The sequence below is a fragment of the Centroberyx gerrardi genome, chromosome 12 (genome assembly GCF_048128805.1).
Source record: "Centroberyx gerrardi isolate f3 chromosome 12, fCenGer3.hap1.cur.20231027, whole genome shotgun sequence".
Taxonomy (NCBI): Eukaryota; Metazoa; Chordata; class Actinopteri; order Beryciformes; family Berycidae; genus Centroberyx; species Centroberyx gerrardi.
This window is the reverse complement of record NC_136008.1, coordinates 8,928,245-8,945,416: the sequence shown is the minus strand read 5'-3', so window position 1 is coordinate 8,945,416 and position 17,172 is coordinate 8,928,245. Positions and strand designations below refer to the sequence as shown.

Below are 17,172 nucleotides of genomic sequence, written 5' to 3'. Positions count from 1 at the left end.
TCCGGCCGGCAGTTTGCCTGCTTTACAACTTTGGGCGCCGTTGTGTCCATGGATGGTTGTGTCGCTAGAAACATAACTAGTATTTATAACGGGGAAATAACCTTCACATCATTATGGCGCATTATAGAGTGAGTGTGTTTATGTTTTCGCGTTGACTTCTGTTGTCGTGAAGTAACGTTGCATGTCTAACAGATTGCAAGCTAGCTAAGCTAATGTTAGCCGGTTGGAAGGTTACAAGGTAACGCTCCTACCAGCCGCCAGATTGATCACCTGTGACACCAAACATTCAGCTCTGGCTCACTACCTTTCTGGTTTCCCTAATGACTTGGCATTTTAACCTTTTGTTGCTAAAGTTGAGTTCAAAACCCTCAAGCCATTGTCAACAAACTAAGTTAACTTTATTACTTTATTTGTTTTTAAGTTGGGATGACATTATGCTGCAGGTCATTTCATCTGACCATTTTATGCTGAGTCAGACTGGAAATTACTAACTAGCAGGCCCTTGTGGCACAAATGACAAATTAAATAAATACATTGTCAATCATGCTGCCATCTAAATTTTGATGGTGTATCCTAGTAGCATTGAACAGCTTTGTACAACATTATCAGTTGGTAGTGAACTGACTAACACTGAATCTTTTTTCTCCATAGGCTTCGGATTCAAAAAGGGAACAGTTTCGGAGATACTTGGAGAGAGCTGGTGTTCTGGATAGTCTTACCAGTGGTATGGTACATTTTCTCTACAGGTTATTTCTCACTGAGCTTGTCCATTTTACACAAAATTCATTACAACAAAAAGCAAATGAAGCAACCTGAGATTCAGCTGTAGACAAGGTTCCCACTGAAATCACCCCCTTACCCTTTTCCAAATTGCTGTTTTTGTATGAATTGTACAGTGTTTTGTACAAATATTTTTGAATATTATATGTTTACTTACTGTATATGGTCATTTGTTTAATAATGGCAATAGATTCCCTTACTCTGAAAAGAGCAGGCTGAATGATGATAGGAAGAAATTTTGTAAAATTTAAATAAAAATGCCATCAACAATGCCAACAGATTTTTGTTATAAGATATAATTTGGTCACTGTGATAAATGATTAGATGACACCAAAATATAATCTCAGAGGGAACATTGGTCCTGAACTAATTCTTACAAATTGCCTCAGTTCTTGTGCAATTGCATCTAATCTTGTTTTGTTTTTTTCTGGATTTCAGTACTTGTGGCTTTGTATGAACAGACCGACAAGCCCAACAATGCCGTGGAGTATCCTTCTGTACTCATGAAGCAGTCCTTGCCGCTCCTAAACAACTGCGCCACCCTAGCAGCAAATACAGCTCGGCACAGTTGTTAATGAGTTGAGGTGATGACTCAGAGATTACAGGTTCACGCCGCCACCCAAACCACAATAATAACGGGGAGATTTTTTTTTTTTTTTAGAATTCAGGTGATAATGGGGAACAGTTGCTGCAAATTTGCTTTGTGGATTCTTTAACCGGGTCTACCCCAGATTTCTCAGGCAGTACCTCGGTGCGGCCGGCGAGGAGTCGGCAGACACCGAGGCTCTGCAGCAGGAGCTGAAAGAGATGAGGCAGAGGTGTGCACTTCTGGTAGAAGAAAACAAAGAACTCAAAACAAGGGTATATTTTCTGCTCATGATGAAATTAAGGACTTTGTTCTCAGTGTAAAACGTGTGCATAATTTCAAGAAATGTATGAATCGTCTAATGTAGTTTCACCTTTTCTCCCTTTTCCCCTATAGCTTCAGCGTTATGAACCCCTGCCAGAGGATGGAGCAGCTGACTAGACCCCAACAGAGCCTCTGCTTGATTGATGTAGTTTTTCTTTATATGGATCTCACTTTGGGTTTCATGACAAGACAGCACTGCTAAGCGCTGTGCTATTTTTCGTAAGTCTTAGTTTCTACGTTTCTTAGAGTTTAACTTATTTTGTACATAATGTATAAAACATATCTGTCTTGTTCATTGAGCCTGGATTCTGACTTTGAAACTGCCCTTCCTCTTAATACATGGGAATTGGTGCCAATATGATTTTTGATCTGACTATACGGTTGATAATAGCTTGAATCTTGTGGCATTGTTGTTTTTTTAACATATTTCATAATAATACGACCTCTCCACACAAAATACTTGTCCAGGATTCTAAGACACACTTCTTTCTTTACAAAGGTCTGTAAGTAAATATAAAAAGCTCAAATTATTGTGCTGGAATCTTTTTTTTGTGCTGATCTTATTGGTGCATCATCAGTGGAACTAATCTCCGTCAGGCCCTTATTGGAATATCACAGGATTTTTCCACTTGTAGTGGTTACAGCTGTCAGGCACAGTACAGTTAATATGGCTGAACACTCACTACCCAGCACTCAACATGTATTGATGCAAAATGAACAAATATCCCTCAGGCTACAAGCCAGCGAAAACACAAACCCAGTAGTCCTCAAATCCAGTTCTCGGGGTTCAGAGTCCTGCTGGTTTTCTATTCTAACAGGACGTCCCGGGTTTAAATCAGTCCTTGATTAGACAGAATGAAAACTACATGGCAGAATAGAAATTCAGCAGTACCACTGTGTCTAATATGCTATTGATAAGTACGTGTGAATTTCTGCACCCAGGACTTTGATTTATAGTAATGCTGTTACTTCTGAGGCAGAACATGAACTCGGATCTTCAGAAAATCGGTCTGAATAAAATCCCAGCCAATCTTTCCATCTTTTCTGCTTTCAACATTGGTCAATTGGCTGTCTCCCGTACATTTCAAAGGTGATCAAGTCACTCCTGCTGATGCCCTAAAATGTATAATGGAACTCTGAAAAAACAGCACCCTGTGGACAAAACAATATACCAAAAATATCGATGTAATTCTGCCTGTTCAGTATTGATGTAATAGTAACACTTTGACCAGTCACATAGTTTGGACATGTACTTTTTAGCAGAGCTAACATGTAGGCTTCCCTGTGATACTGAACTAGCTGTCTGCCCCGTTGCAGTGTGTCAGATTTTTGCCATAATTGTGAAACCTGGCTATTGGAGACAGAATTGAATTTTCACTTAAAAACGGAATAGTCCCTAGAGCATATGGTGAATGCAGTGGCTGGAATTTATGGTATATATTCTTCATATTCAAATGATATTGTAATTTTTAATAGAATGTAAGGACGTCACATTACAATGAAAAATCATTCAACCCTGTCACACTCATTTAGTGATAATGTGATAAGATTTTCTTCTCCCTGCTCCTTTTTGGTCATGGACTGTGTAAATTGAGTTGTGTTTTGATTATGAATTGCTTTTTTTTTTTTTTTCCTGGAGCTGTGCATTACCATGAGCGGAACAAATAAATAAATAAATAAATGTCTTACTGCAGTAAGGCCAAATGTACCTAATCATGGATTAGACCTCCAAAATAACACTTACTGTGGTTAAATTTTTTTCGTGCTAGTTTGGTAGCATTGGCAGTAGTCAGTCACAATAGAAAACAGCTTTATTCCAAAGAACATTTAAAAAATATATAAAATATGCACAGTCCACTTGTAACCTCTGTAGACCTCTGTTGTTCCTCATTGTAATATGTCACTGAAAGTCAACTGAAAAGTGGCTTTGCTGTATGAGCCATGAAAGCATGCAGTATTGATACCTATTCAGTGGTTTTAAACATTTATAGATGAGGACGGAACTACGCACCAAATATCTACATTTGCAACCTCTCACCAATAAGGGGGAGCGAGGCTTGGAGTGCTGTTAAATCCATATATGAACTGCAGTGTCCGTCATGAATGGCAGTAATGACAGGTTTCTGTGGTGCAAATAAGGACTAAAACTAAATTTGCATTCAGAATTTAGATTTGCAAGTCCGGGGCTCGTTTGCTGCTTGTGTTGCTTGCCATGGATGTTTTGCGGTTAGATGAAGGTGGTCTTAGGCTGTGCCTGGATCCTGAGCTGGAGTCATCTATTGACTCCGGGGTGGAGGGCCGACTGTGATGTTTGGCATCTGATTTTGACCGCGTTCGAGTAGAGGGGCATCCACTACTGGCTTTTGTATTCCCACACGAATCTGTGTCGGAGCTCCTACCCTCCAGAACTGTGGCGCAGTTGAACGAGCCGTGACCCCTCCATGGTCTCCTCGCCATACTTACTGGCAGCGTGGGGCAGGAGGAAGCATGAGCTGCGTTCTTCGGCCATTTCGGAGAGTCCGGGCTCCCTATCTCACTGCCGTCGTCCTCACTGTGCGGGGGAAGGTGCGAAAAGTCCTCAGCCTCCTCCTGCTTTGGAGGGGTCACTGAGTCGCAGGGTGGTGAGCGGGGCTCGTTACTCGTGTTGGTGGAGGTGCAGTTATTCTCCGTGGGGCTTTGAACTGCACCCTTAGGATCATCCAAAGCCTGCTGAGTGGCCGGCTCACCCCGAAGAGGTAGAAAAGCCGAAGGGTTGATAAGGTTTGGGTACATGTTTGTGCCCTGGACCCTCTCCATCAAGAGGTTGTAGTCACTGGGTGCAGAGGCAATCGTTGCCTTCCGGGTCACGTTGATTCCCATCTGCCCGAAGGATTCTTTTTTAGACTTGCTGGCATAGTAGTCATCGAGCTCGTCTCGCTCATCTCTGGGGTAGTAGTCCAAGATGCCCTTTTTAATCTTCTTGTAGCCCAGATGCATGATCTCCAAGATGTTTAGGAAGAGGGAAACTGCGGCGATGCATTGCATGAACACCATGAAGACACTTTTCTCTGTTGGTCTGGAAACATAGCAGTCCACTGCATTGGGGCAAGGCTCCCGCTCACACTTGAAGAGCGGGTAGAGGTGGAAGCCATAAAGGAGATACTGACCCGTCATGAAGACCACTTCGACAGCGGAGCGAGTGACAATGTGAGCCACGTAGGTGCGCAGCAGAGAACCCCTCAGAGGAGCTTTGTTGAGCTTGCCCTGATCGAGCAGTTTCATCTCACGCTCAATCCTCTTCCTGGCCTCGGCCATCTCCGCATCCACCATCTCCAGCTCCCGGCGCAGGAGTGCCTTCTTCTTCTGCCGGGCCTTCTCCAGCGCCCGAAGCCGGTAGAGAGCGTGGCCCATGTAAACCAACGAGGGAGAAGACACAAAAATGACTTGCAGCACCCAGTAGCGGATGAGGGAGATGGGGAAAGCCAGGTCGTAGCACACGTTGCGACACCCAGGCTGCTCGGTGTTGCATATGAAATCGGCCTGCTCATCGTTCCACACGTCCTCGGCGGCCACACCCAGCACCAGCATGCGGAAGATGAACAGGATGGTGAGCCAGATCTTGCCCACCATAGTGGAGTGGATATGCACCTCCTCCAATATCCCACCAAGGAAGTTCCAGTCCCCCATCTTTACTCGGCCATTATGACTGGCAGAAGAGCATGGAATGAGTAGAGAGAGATGAAATAATTAGGGAAAAGATTTGATTAAATTGTTGAGTTTTGTTACCAATTTTCAAATTTGTGTAAGCATTAATGTATAATGGGTATATCTACAGGTATGGTATGGTATTCCTTTGAGGAAGCAAATTGGATTTTTATATAGAAAATAACAGTAGATAGAAAATATGAGCAGCCTTTCAGATTAAGTTAGCATAGTACAAATTTAAGGCAAGTCATTTAGCTTCAAAGTAAACCATTAGAAACTCTAGAAAAGTTAGCTAATTTAATAAAAGTAACAATTAACAAGTACCAATAAATTTATCAAGGACATACCTCACGGCAGGAAAAATGAAATATTAACATTGAGGAAAGTAATGTGAAGTGATAATGCATCCTAAGTGATGCATATTTACAAAAAGAAGATATCAAAAAGTAAGCTCAGCAGCCTTAACGGCCACTGATTTGATCTAGGCCAGTTGTTTCTCCTTAGATATTTTCATCGGTCCTGCTTTCTCCTAGCAAAGCCGTTCCCTTCAGCAGCAGCATTGTCAAGGAGGACAGAGTTCTGTGTAGTTTCCATTTACCTTGCAGCAGCATGGACGGACTGCCGGTGATTTAAATCTCCTCGGGTCATGCAGCTGTGACGTGGTCACCAAAATGTTGAAAAAATCGTTGGTGCCCTCCACATCTGTCCCTGCACATCACCTGAACTTCAGTGACCCGCCTCTGCCCAGTGTTGCCAGACACAGAGTGGGGACAACTGAGCTGTTGAGGGAAGAGTGCCAACATTACTCTGACAAGAGACAGTCAATACCAACAGATCCACCAATACATTTGGATAGCCTCACAGCAATGGGGTTGTAACATGGATTTTGGCCTCAAGGTTGGCAGAGTCAGAGCCCATTTGCCTGTATTTGTTTGGGTATAACTCTAAAAAGTTTTACTTTTCCACACAACAATATTAGACAATTTGCTTGCATGGACATGACAAATGTAACTCATACATATTCTGGTGGTTCACTTGAGAGTGTGTGTATTAGTTGTGGCTGTAAGTAACCACACTGTTTCCAAATAGACGCTCAACAATGACTTATTTGTTTTGCAGATCTTTCCATCTTGGCTACATGCTAAAGATACATTAGCAGTTAATTGTTGCAGCTTATCTGATGAGCTGTTCAGCATGTACAGACGAAGAGGGCTGAAAACAGTTACCATGGTTAGTATCTCCACATCACCAATGTAATGATAGTCACTCATCCACACAGGCCTTGTTTAATCAATAAGTTTTCTACTATTGTGAAACAATCAATGAGTCATGTCCGATTTCATACCCTGCTGCTCCTCTCTGGATGTAATTAAGTTGTCTCATCCACTTGACACAAAATTTTATCCCATTTACAAGAAATCAATCACTGGCTTGTTGCACTCGCCAGCTACACATTCTAATTCTAAAGACCATACAATGCCTTTAAATGCCTCCATATGATATGAATGACTGGTTGTAGTTGAGTTAATCATGATGTGTTTCCCAGAGCTCCAAGGCCATATGATGACATGATCTATTTTTTTTTTACTCACAGAGGAATCATGTATTTGCTGTTGATATACTGCTAGTCATCTATAAATAGCCTCTACAGTACATGTCATTAGTTATGTAGAGCGTGACAAACCATCTCAAAGTGTGAAAATATTGGTTATCAGCAGGAAAGAGCAAACCCAACCCCAAAACCAGCTTAATTATCGGTTGCGGAAACGGTTGAGCCAAACAAATCAAAAATTCAACTGACCTCTGTGACCTGTGCACCAGTTTGCTTCTGCTCATCTAGATCAAAACTGACACAACTAACCTAAGCTCAGTTCAAGACTTCCTCCTCACCAAAAATGTATATGGCTCATCTGTTAATGTGAGTTTATCCCAAACTGAACTCTTCATCTCTGACTTTAAATCCCTCATTCTGCCCTAATATGGCCTAGCAGAGCACGATTGATTTAAACAAGTCTGGTACAAGCAAATCAGGGGACAGAGGGTCACAGTGATTACTGGGAAAATCCTGGTGCTACTTCACATTTTTCTTTTAATTACAGCAATCAACTTTTAATTGTATTTCAGCCTCATCTTTATATTTAGTTGTAACAGAAAGCACTCTTGCCCATTGTCTATTTGCACAATTTGTTTCACTTAAAAATAATGTTAGAATGCATTTTTGGATTTCTTGTTGTTCTTGTTATGGCAGTGTGAAACAACTATTCACCTCCTCTTGACTTATGAGTTAAACTGCCTTGGCAAAAAATGACTGAACATTTTATGTTACTCACTGACTTCATCATTAGGCTGTCAAGTGGGATTTTGGACAAATGTCAAATTTGCTGTAAATTTGCTCCAATTCTGTTCTCATTAGCAAAGCAAGTGTTTAAGTCCAGTTTCTGAGGTTTTGAAGAAAACACAAACGATTATTTGAAGATCAAGAACACAAAACCTTCCTACTCCCTTGGATATAAAACAGGGTTCCTACACATTTTCCATTTCAAAATTGCACACTTTTTACTTTTACCTTAATTTCTTGACCGAATTTGAGAATTGTGGTCAGTATTCAATACAATGTTGATAGTAACATTGTAGGGTATATAGTATTAACAGATTTTTTGTCAAATTCCAAAGCTTTTCAAATTAATTTTCCATACATTTCCAGACTTTGTAGCAATCTGATCAAACTTCATCAATCCAAAGAAAAAGACGTCACAGCACTGGACACTGTTTGATTGACAGGTGATCTCTGGGAAGTACAGTGCAAAAACACCACAGCAAAGACCACTTAGCACCAAAGATGTCACCAAAATCAACATAAAAACACAGGAATCTCATAGATTACCACTACAATGTCCGCAAAGGTTTTCAGCTTTCATATAGAATGACATCATCAACTTTGTCTACTGTAGAGTACAAGGCAACATACTGTTTCCCACTGTTTGTTTCCAAAGAAAACAATCTATTACAAATGCACGAGGTTATATTGATGTGGCGAGTTTGGAAACTATGGAATGTTCCACATAAAGGGACGGAAGTGGTGGCTGTGATAGAGGTACAATCAATTTTATTTGTTTTAATGTCCCCCCCTGCTACAGAGTGCCAAGCAGTTAGCCTGGCACCATGAAACACCAGGCTGGTGCCATGCACACACTGCGACTGCCTGCTAGCCTTTAGCCATGTTAGCCACCTTTAGCCATCTCCTGCAGGAAATGTAGTCTTTACTGATAACACTGTATAGATTCATCAGACAAAATCAACAGCCTTGTCCCTTTTCTGCAGATGTTCAGAGATTCTACATGACAAAACATTATATCAAGGACGTCAAAGAAGACTTTTCACAATGTGTCAAAATTTTATTAAAATGCTCTCTCAAACATTAAGCTATGGCAATGATAAATCAAGTGTTTAAGGTCAAAACATCAGCTTTGGTCATAATATTACAAAAATTAAATTAAGTTATGGCATTAAATAAGTCTGCTCCTATATCAAAATCTATACCTACCAGATGTAAGATGGTGATAAAGCTTTTCTTAATAGACTTACGAAACATAACTCATGTACAGTCACTATACAGTTACACGTACTATAACTCACTAAAACACCATTGAAATGATCCACAAATTAATTGTGTAGCCCTATGTTCAACAACAGAATACTAACAAAGTAACGGTATGGTACGATATCTACCCAGACTATGCTGACTAACAGGTTAATAGTTTCGATTGGCAAAAGCTGGAGGTTCATGTTTAAAGCCCAAGTTTTGTGTTTCCACACAAAACAAAAAGTAATGTTTATAACAGAGAAATGAATCAACAGTTTTACATCTTAATGAATTCAACACATAATTGGTCATTTCCTGTCAACAGGATGTCACTGAAACAATACCCAGGCATTCAGCCAAGGCCTGGTGGTAAATCAGGTCCACTGCTTACAAAACACAAGGGGAATACCAGTGTTTTGGACATGAATCCCCTTTCCCTGAAGTTGCCTGGTTTTCCATAGAAAGCTTTTGAGGAAACTGTATTATCGTATTAGTCTTATCGTACAGCGGAGCAACTGTTGTGAATAGAAGCGACACCTGAGAGGTTAACATAACATCTTCATCAAATGTTGTGATTTATGTGAAAGAGGGATTTCACTGAGTTTAACGGACATTTTTAAGAAACACTGGAGGCCTACGATAGTGATGATTCAGCAAAAACTGGCTACCACACATCAGAGGAACAGAGAAAAAGATGCCATAAAAACAGGAAGAGGAAAGTCTGAGGAATTAATTCTTATCAGAGCAAAATGACAGAAGATTTCCTTAATGTTGCTGACAGTCATGAACAGTACAAATACATCTGAATGCATACATATAAATTACCCTGATAAAACACGGCAAAGTTAAAACGAAAACATATCTGTAATACAAAAAATATCAATACCTGTATTACAAGGTATAAAATTTCATTTCAGGACTAAATTATTTACTTAATTAGACAAAAAAAAAGGCACATTATCATCAACATTATTGTCTAAAATGCGAAACACAAGCCTTGTGCAATGCTACAGATACACAGCAGGAGGCCCCCTTCCATTAGAACAAATTCTGCTCTAAAATCAGAGATTTAAAAAAATAAAAATACCCTGAAAGTCCCTGAAAAGCAACTTTGCTCTGAAACACATCATCAGTATCATCAATACGTGATCAGTAAAATGCAGCTTCCTGAGTGTGACTTTAAGGCTTTTAGTGTTAACTTTTATAAAAAGGTAGTGTGAGTGGGACTTATGATGCTGGGGACAGGAAGATATTGAAGAGCACAGCGAAGAGCACAAAGACTACGTAACCCACTATACAGAACCAGAAACGCGGGTCTTTAAGCAGCTTCTTGTTGTAACAGCTGAAGAAGACGTAGCCGATGGTCATTCCTGCCACCCCTCCTCCGATGTGGGCCACAAAGGACACCTAAGGCAAGAAAGGGTGGAGTTTGATTTAATCTAGTCTTTAACCACCCAAGTCACACTGACCACAGACCCTCAATTATTGTCATCTGACACCCCGCAAAACTAGCAGGACCAGTTTAACTGCCAAAATAAATGACGGAAAGGGGAAAAAAAGAAGATAACAGAGGGGGGGGAAGGGAGTGAGGAAGCAGGTTCTGGTGTAATCTTTTGGAAAGACAAACATGCTTAGTCAAAACGGGAGAAGATGTGCTTTGGGCTGTTGTTTTATTCTTCAAAACTTAAAACTATGGAGTCAAACGACAAGGGCCGAAACATCATGATGGGGACTATTGATGAAAAACAAATAAGTAGGTTGTGCGTGAGTGTATAGTCTGCAGTCTGTGTTTACATGCCTATACAGAGGCGTGTGGCTGCATGATTTATCGCTCTTGGCAAGAGGTTTGTGTCTACGTTGTATAAGCCTAACCCTGGCTGGGTGACACAACTACTGCACAGCTACTGATCTTTCCTATAGCCACAAGCAAATCCAAGCCATCGCCTGCCACTGTTGGGCGAGGTTGGCTGGAAAGCTCTTAAGGCCGTTTCCATGTGAGAAAAGGTTTGCACAAAGCCCTTTGTTTGTTTTCTGTTCTGTTGAAACAACCCTGTACTCTACAGGCGAAGGGAAATCTCAAAACCAGATGCTTTCATACCTTTAAACCAGTCTCATGGCTGAGAAATCTTCTGTAGATGGCAAATCCAACATCTGTCCCAACTAGAGGAAGAAAACACCATTAACTTATCTATTTTTTGAAGTATGATCATAACAAATAAGCCAATAGGTAATAAGATAGTAACTAGGTGGAAATACAACAAGGAGAATCCAGAGGAACCAACCAATAAGCAATATGGCGACGATACGAAACACTCCCAGGAGAGGAATCATCTCTCGAAAGTTCTGTGAATTGAAACACAAGCCAGCTTTAAAGAATAATAATATTTGGATAGCAGTTTCCTTACAAAATAAAGGGAAGACTTGCACTGCTGATTCTACTAAGGCACGCTTAACAGAGCAGAAAAAGCACAAGAATACGCAACACCAATATCATAAGAATATACCTAAAAGTGAAAACACTAAGGGCTTGAATGTCTGCTCAATAGCTCAGTAACTGCTAAATGCACCTTTAAATTGACATTAATTGCAAAACGATCAAAATGACATTTGTACTGAAAGAGTGACAGTGAAATAGGGAAATCAACGCACTTGAGAATGAAATGCAGCCCAAGTTCATGTTCATTCCAACTCTTCCACTTAAAACCAGCTGTATCTAAACTCACCACCACAGCGTTCATGAGATAGCCTCCTATCAGGGCGTACACCCCCCCAGAGGCCCCCACCAAGGCGCTGAAAGGATCAAAGATGGAGCTGGCCAGGGAGCCTGAAGGGGAAACAGCCACAGAAATAATCGGCTTTAGCATCAATGGCATTTCTGACACCCATGGTTTGCTGTAACACAAACAGGAAAAACCAACTTCAAGATGAGCGAGTGTCAGAAGTCTGGGTGCGTACCGTTCAGAGCGCTCGCCTACACTTCACTTCTGAAGTCTAGCGTACATTTTGAAGGCTGATTATCAGTGGAGAGTGCTATCTCTCGCTGTTTGTGTGAGAGGGAGAGAGAGCGAGAGAGATAGACGGGTGACGCCCACCTGCCAGGACGCCGGCCATGTAGACCATCCCCACTTCAAAGCCTTTATGGACCAGTTCCAGAGGGATGCCCAGCAGCAGCTGCATCACCAGATTCCCCAGGATGTGCTCCACACTGGGAGGGAGAGGCAGGGAGGGAAGTAGCGGCCAAACAATTAGTCCATCAACAGAAAATTAATCGATTATATTTTTGATAATCGATTAATTGTATTAGTCATTTATCAAGTAGAAACAGCAATCATTTGGTGGTTGTAGCTTCACAAATGCAAAGATTCACTTGGTTTCCTATCCTTTCATATCATTCTAAAATGAATATTTGTTTGGGGTTTTTTGGCTGCTGTTCTGTTATAAAAAAATGTGTTGCATTGCAAGTAGCAGAGTGTGGCGGTTTTTTCACTGTTGATTCTATTGCTTTTTTCTGATGCACCTGCACTAACCATTTTTTTGGATGTGCGAGTTTTCCACTTGCTGCTGGTCAGCAAAAAGCAATTTTAAGACATCACTTTGGGCTCCGGTGACTTGTGATGGGCATTTGTCATTATTATTGTCATTTTATAGACTAAATGATTAATTGAAAAAACAATCAATAGATTAATCGCGAAGGAACATAATTGTTAGTTGCAGCCACAGAAGGAAGAAAATAGTCATACTTAAACATAGAGAGGAATGACATCAAAATGTTTATTAATGCTCACTAACACTTTCTAACAAAGCCCGCTCCTTACCCGGCGTGGACGAACATGTAGGAGACGAAGCGCCAGGCCTCCTGCCTAAGGTCCGACCTGTAGGTAAGGGGGCTGTTCCAGATGCCGTCGTCCAGGGTCACCCACTGCTTCTGTGGCTTCCACACCGCGTAGTAGATAAACACTGCCAACTGACCAACAACAGCGAACGCACCCCGCATTAGTCACATAGTGAGTCTGCAAGAAAATATCCTGCTCATTCAGTGTTCAACCACACACTACAGGCAGTGTTATTCTTTTACTCTCTTCCCAAAAACATCGCACAAAGAGATAAACTGCTGCCAACCGGTAAAAGACTGCGAATACACTTGGCAGCTCCCAGGTCTGAATGCTTGTATCTGTATGAATGTGAAGCATGGCTGTGTTGAAAAAGACCATGCCAGCTCAGTCAATCTTCCTTAGTATCCACAGTCATTCAAATGCAGTGACAGTGGACATCTGTAAGCAACAAAGGGTGAGCTGTTCATTCAGATGCTGATAGCTGCCTTTCCCAAGTATGAATAAGCAAAGTGCTGACTGGTAAGAAAGAAAACGGCAACATGAACTGACATCCTTCAACCGATTCTGACAGCGACCTCGCGACCAACATAAGACCAATTGGCACACTGACTTTGCATATAATGTTGTACAGACTTCCCTAGATTTTAAGTGTTTTAGGCATATCTTTCCAACCATTCTCTAATGGTAACAATATAAGGGGGATCAACATCAACCCTGTGAAAGAAATAATGAAATCCGCAGTTTTAAGGGAAAATATGAGGGGAATCCTGGCCACCAGCATCCCCTTTTGCCATTTGAACAAATCTCCCACTGAACCTCCACACAGTCCACGCTTCTCCGTGATACACAGACGTGTTTATTTACTTGCATCCAAAAATCAATGAGGCACGGTGGCTTTCTGTTTACACATTCTGGAAAAGCACCTCTGAATCGCATACTTTTAATATTAACTGCACCCAATCCAACCTGAACCTTCAACTCCTATTTTCATTGAAACCATGCCTACTTCTGGGGGATTGCACTCAATGAATTAAGACATTCACAGGAATAAACCGCTTGAGATGGAGAAACTGAGAGATTGAAGTGGAGAGAAAGAGAAAGGCGAATGTCTATGGCCGTACAAGAGCTTCTCAGTTTAGACTTTGGCCATATTCAAATCAAGAGCCACCCAATAATCAAATAGCTGTATGATGTCAAATAAGACTAATAGTTTCACTTAGTGTCACGATCAAAAGATATCGGATACAGGCCCTGATAAACAAGTTCACCACACCATCTGCTGCCCTAAATACAATCAAAGAAAATCAATAATGTCATTAACACCATGGCTGTGTCTAATGTACGCTGTACATGCTTTAGAATTAGATCACAGAATCCATACTGGTTGTCCCAATCTCAGCTCATACTGTATGTGTGTGCCACATATAGTACACTAATCATTTTTGCACACTAGCCACAGTAGCTGGAAAATCCCAAAATTCACCAGCCACATTAACCGCTTAATGAGCCAAATCAGTTTAAAAAGGAAAAATCCACCTTTGGATACTCTTACACTGTTTGATATCATCAATTTATGATGTTTACAGTCCAGGAATTATTTCGTGATGAAGTGTTGCAATTTACTTTTCTGGTGTGCCTTTCTGTGTCACTTTCCCTCAACCTGCCTTACTTCACTTAGTGATTTCCTACATTTCCCAGAATTCCTTTCAACAAGCCCCAGACAACAGGAGTGAACTTGTTGCAGTCAGCTGTTGGATTTAGGTGAAAGTGGAGAGAGCGCAATATTGATATTAAGAGCTACAGAGCAGAGTTTTTCCCAATCGAGGAAAAGCGAGTCACGCCCCTTACTCAAAAATGTCTTGTGGCTGCATTGCATTCTGGTCTACTGAGGCTGCTGTGGGTGGAGAACTTGGTCTCTCTGCCTCTTCCATGATGGATTTCTCCCTGTATGATGGCTGAACATCAGTGCAAAATGGTGAGTCTAGAAAGAAGCCGTTGCTCTTTGATTCTGAGGGACTGACACTCCATCGCAGTTGTGCTGGAAATCCGTGGGAATAAGAAAAATACACCATCAAAAACAAAATGGGTGCATAAATGCAAATAGCCAATAGCTGTTTTTCTTTTACAGTGTCAGCGTTTTAGGGTGGATTCCTCCTTTAAGAAGAGGACCTCTGAAAACTGATAAGTCAATGTGGCAGCTGGAATGTACAAACTTGTCAGCCAACGTCATAGTTTACCAGCATTTGCAAGATGGCTGGAGGTAATGTAATGCAGTGTAATGATCCTGCAAGGAATGAGCCCGGCCCAGTGTCTCTGAAAGCCTCACCTCTCCAATACTGACGAGGATGATGAAGATGGGAGGCGGGCAGCAGTTGGCGCGTTCCAGGTACGTGTTGCGGGAGTCTTCTGGCAGCATCCATTTGGAGACGGAGCGCTGGAACTTCTCACAGCATCCCATCTTCCTGTTGCCATCCGTCCGGTCCGCTCCGTCCCTCCACTGCTTCCCGTCTCTGTCCACAGGAAACGGGTCCTGCTCCTCAATGTTGATGTCCTCCATCACTTCGCCAAACCTAGAAAGGAGACTCCATATATTTATTAATTCTTTCTCACAGGTTTTAGGCACTGAGAAATTAAGTTATTTGAAACAACAGTGAACATAAAGACTGCATTATCTTGGATGTGATACAACAGGGAACTTCAACATGCATGTAGCATTTGTGAGCCATGATATCCTGAGCTATAGGACAAAGTGCTGTACTGATATTCAGCATCAAAGATTTGATGTACCATCTGGTAAAACTGTTATGTACTTTCTGTCTTTTTACATATTTAACCCCAAAAGGTTATTTATTTAAAAAACTACAGGCATAAAGCAACATTCAAAGATTCAAAGAAAGACTAAGTAAATAACTCAGTTTTGCTAAAAAAATAAAAAAAAATAAAAAACATGTAATTCCAAACTCATATGCTGATGAATATATTTGTTGATCTCTATTGTTCTACTTTAAAAATAGAAAGAAAAGAAACTGACCACAGACGCATGGAATAATAAGACTACTATGGATTTGTACTTTTTACTCTTTAATGTGCATGTGTGCGACTGTCCGACACAGAGGAGCACTGAAGGAGTTCCCAACTAAATTATGAGCTTCATTTAATTATATTTCATTGATTAAGTAACGAACTCATTCATCCCAGAAACTCACTGTGTTAATTATGCTGTTTACTAGGCTACCACGTATGCTCAGTTGTCTGCATTGTTCTCACACGGCATGGGTGGATGACTATTTCAGAAGGAGGTCTACAACTTAAAATACACATCTGTTTGAGGGTCCTAGACACGGTGAAGTTGGCAAATATTTGGTCTAGTGTTGAATGAAATGAACTACTGTTACTCACCTAAACCTTCAACAGGAAGAGTGCAGCGCTGTCCGCAGGCGGCCCGAAAAGCATAAATTATTCGATTGAACTTTTTCTAAACAACTCAAATTAAAAGTTAGAAGAGTTAGAAATTGCAAATGGTTAGAGATTGTACTGGAATTCAAAATGCATCCTTATGTTTTTCTTTTAAAACCATTCCACCATGTTTTAGGATCAGACAACCCGCGAAGTTCCTTCTTCAAAATGACTGTCCATAGGCGCTCGGAAGAAGAACGAAAAAAAAAAAAAGCTTGAGATAATTATAGATCTTTCCCTGTTTTTCCCCGCAGGAAATTTCCTTCCTCAGCCCAAACAAACCACCGACCACTTCCTTTTTTCCAGTAAACTCAGTATAAAAATGCTCTTAGCATGACAGCGGATCTTGATGTTTGGGAGCCATGTAAAACCACCGCCTACCTGTTTCCCAGTGCCACACCTGAGACCCGTGACGTCACTGGCTGAGCAGAGCCTCATTATCCACATTGTAGACAGAAGCTCAGCGTTTCTAGTAGGTCAACTAGCCCACACCACCCACTGCAGCCCTATAAAACATGAAAACAAAGACCATCTTTGACCCAGCGAGTGACTCATTCAAAGCTAAATTATACAGTACCTAATTCAGTAAAGTGCACTGAGGCCCATGTCCCACCTCAATAAATGCATGACCCTAGTTACACCACAAGGTGGCATTAGACTCCACAACCAAGAGCCATGAATGCCGTTACATATTGTGCAAGTTGCTGAGAAACAAATAAAAATCAGTCACGCATTGCTTTACGAACTAACAAAAAATATTTACTTTTTCTGTACATTTCCTTGAAAGGGACAGTCGAGAGTACTTCTATATTTTACCAGCAGAGGGTGTGATAACATCTCTACAGCAGTGGTTGTCAACGTGGGGTCCTGGGACCACCAGGGGTGCTTAAGCGGGTTCCAGGGGGTCCCCAGGGGTCCTTAAGGGG

The 17,172-nt window shown here is 41.3% G+C and overlaps 3 protein-coding genes across 3 annotated transcripts; 1 reads left to right on the top strand and 2 right to left on the bottom strand.

The window, feature by feature from the left end:
* The first annotated feature begins 2 nt into the window (after positions 1-2).
* Positions 3-2,651, top strand: LOC139932732 (c-Myc-binding protein-like). The gene is made up of 5 exons (XM_071926602.2): positions 3-128; positions 652-724; positions 1,219-1,267; positions 1,512-1,641; positions 1,763-2,651. Exons 1-5 carry the CDS (start codon positions 114-116, stop codon positions 1,805-1,807), a joined length of 312 nt encoding a protein of 103 aa, XP_071782703.1. The 5' UTR covers positions 3-113; the 3' UTR covers positions 1,808-2,651.
* A 1,205-nt stretch (positions 2,652-3,856) lies between these two features.
* Positions 3,857-6,022, bottom strand: gja9a (gap junction protein alpha 9a). The gene is made up of 2 exons (XM_071926598.2): positions 5,973-6,022; positions 3,857-5,375 (listed from the first exon to the last, which is right to left on the bottom strand). The coding sequence occupies exons 1-2, from the start codon at positions 6,020-6,022 to the stop codon at positions 3,857-3,859; spliced, it is 1,569 nt and encodes a 522-aa protein (XP_071782699.2).
* Positions 6,023-8,729: 2,707 nt separating this feature from the next.
* Positions 8,730-16,634, bottom strand: rhbdl2 (rhomboid, veinlet-like 2 (Drosophila)). Its single transcript, XM_071926628.2, has 8 exons — positions 16,190-16,634; positions 15,117-15,360; positions 12,773-12,921; positions 12,050-12,162; positions 11,681-11,781; positions 11,240-11,300; positions 11,056-11,117; positions 8,730-10,364 (listed from the first exon to the last, which is right to left on the bottom strand). The coding sequence occupies exons 2-8, from the start codon at positions 15,345-15,347 to the stop codon at positions 10,185-10,187; spliced, it is 897 nt and encodes a 298-aa protein (XP_071782729.2). The 5' UTR covers positions 15,348-15,360; positions 16,190-16,634; the 3' UTR covers positions 8,730-10,184.
* Between the last annotated feature and the right edge of the window lie 538 nt (positions 16,635-17,172).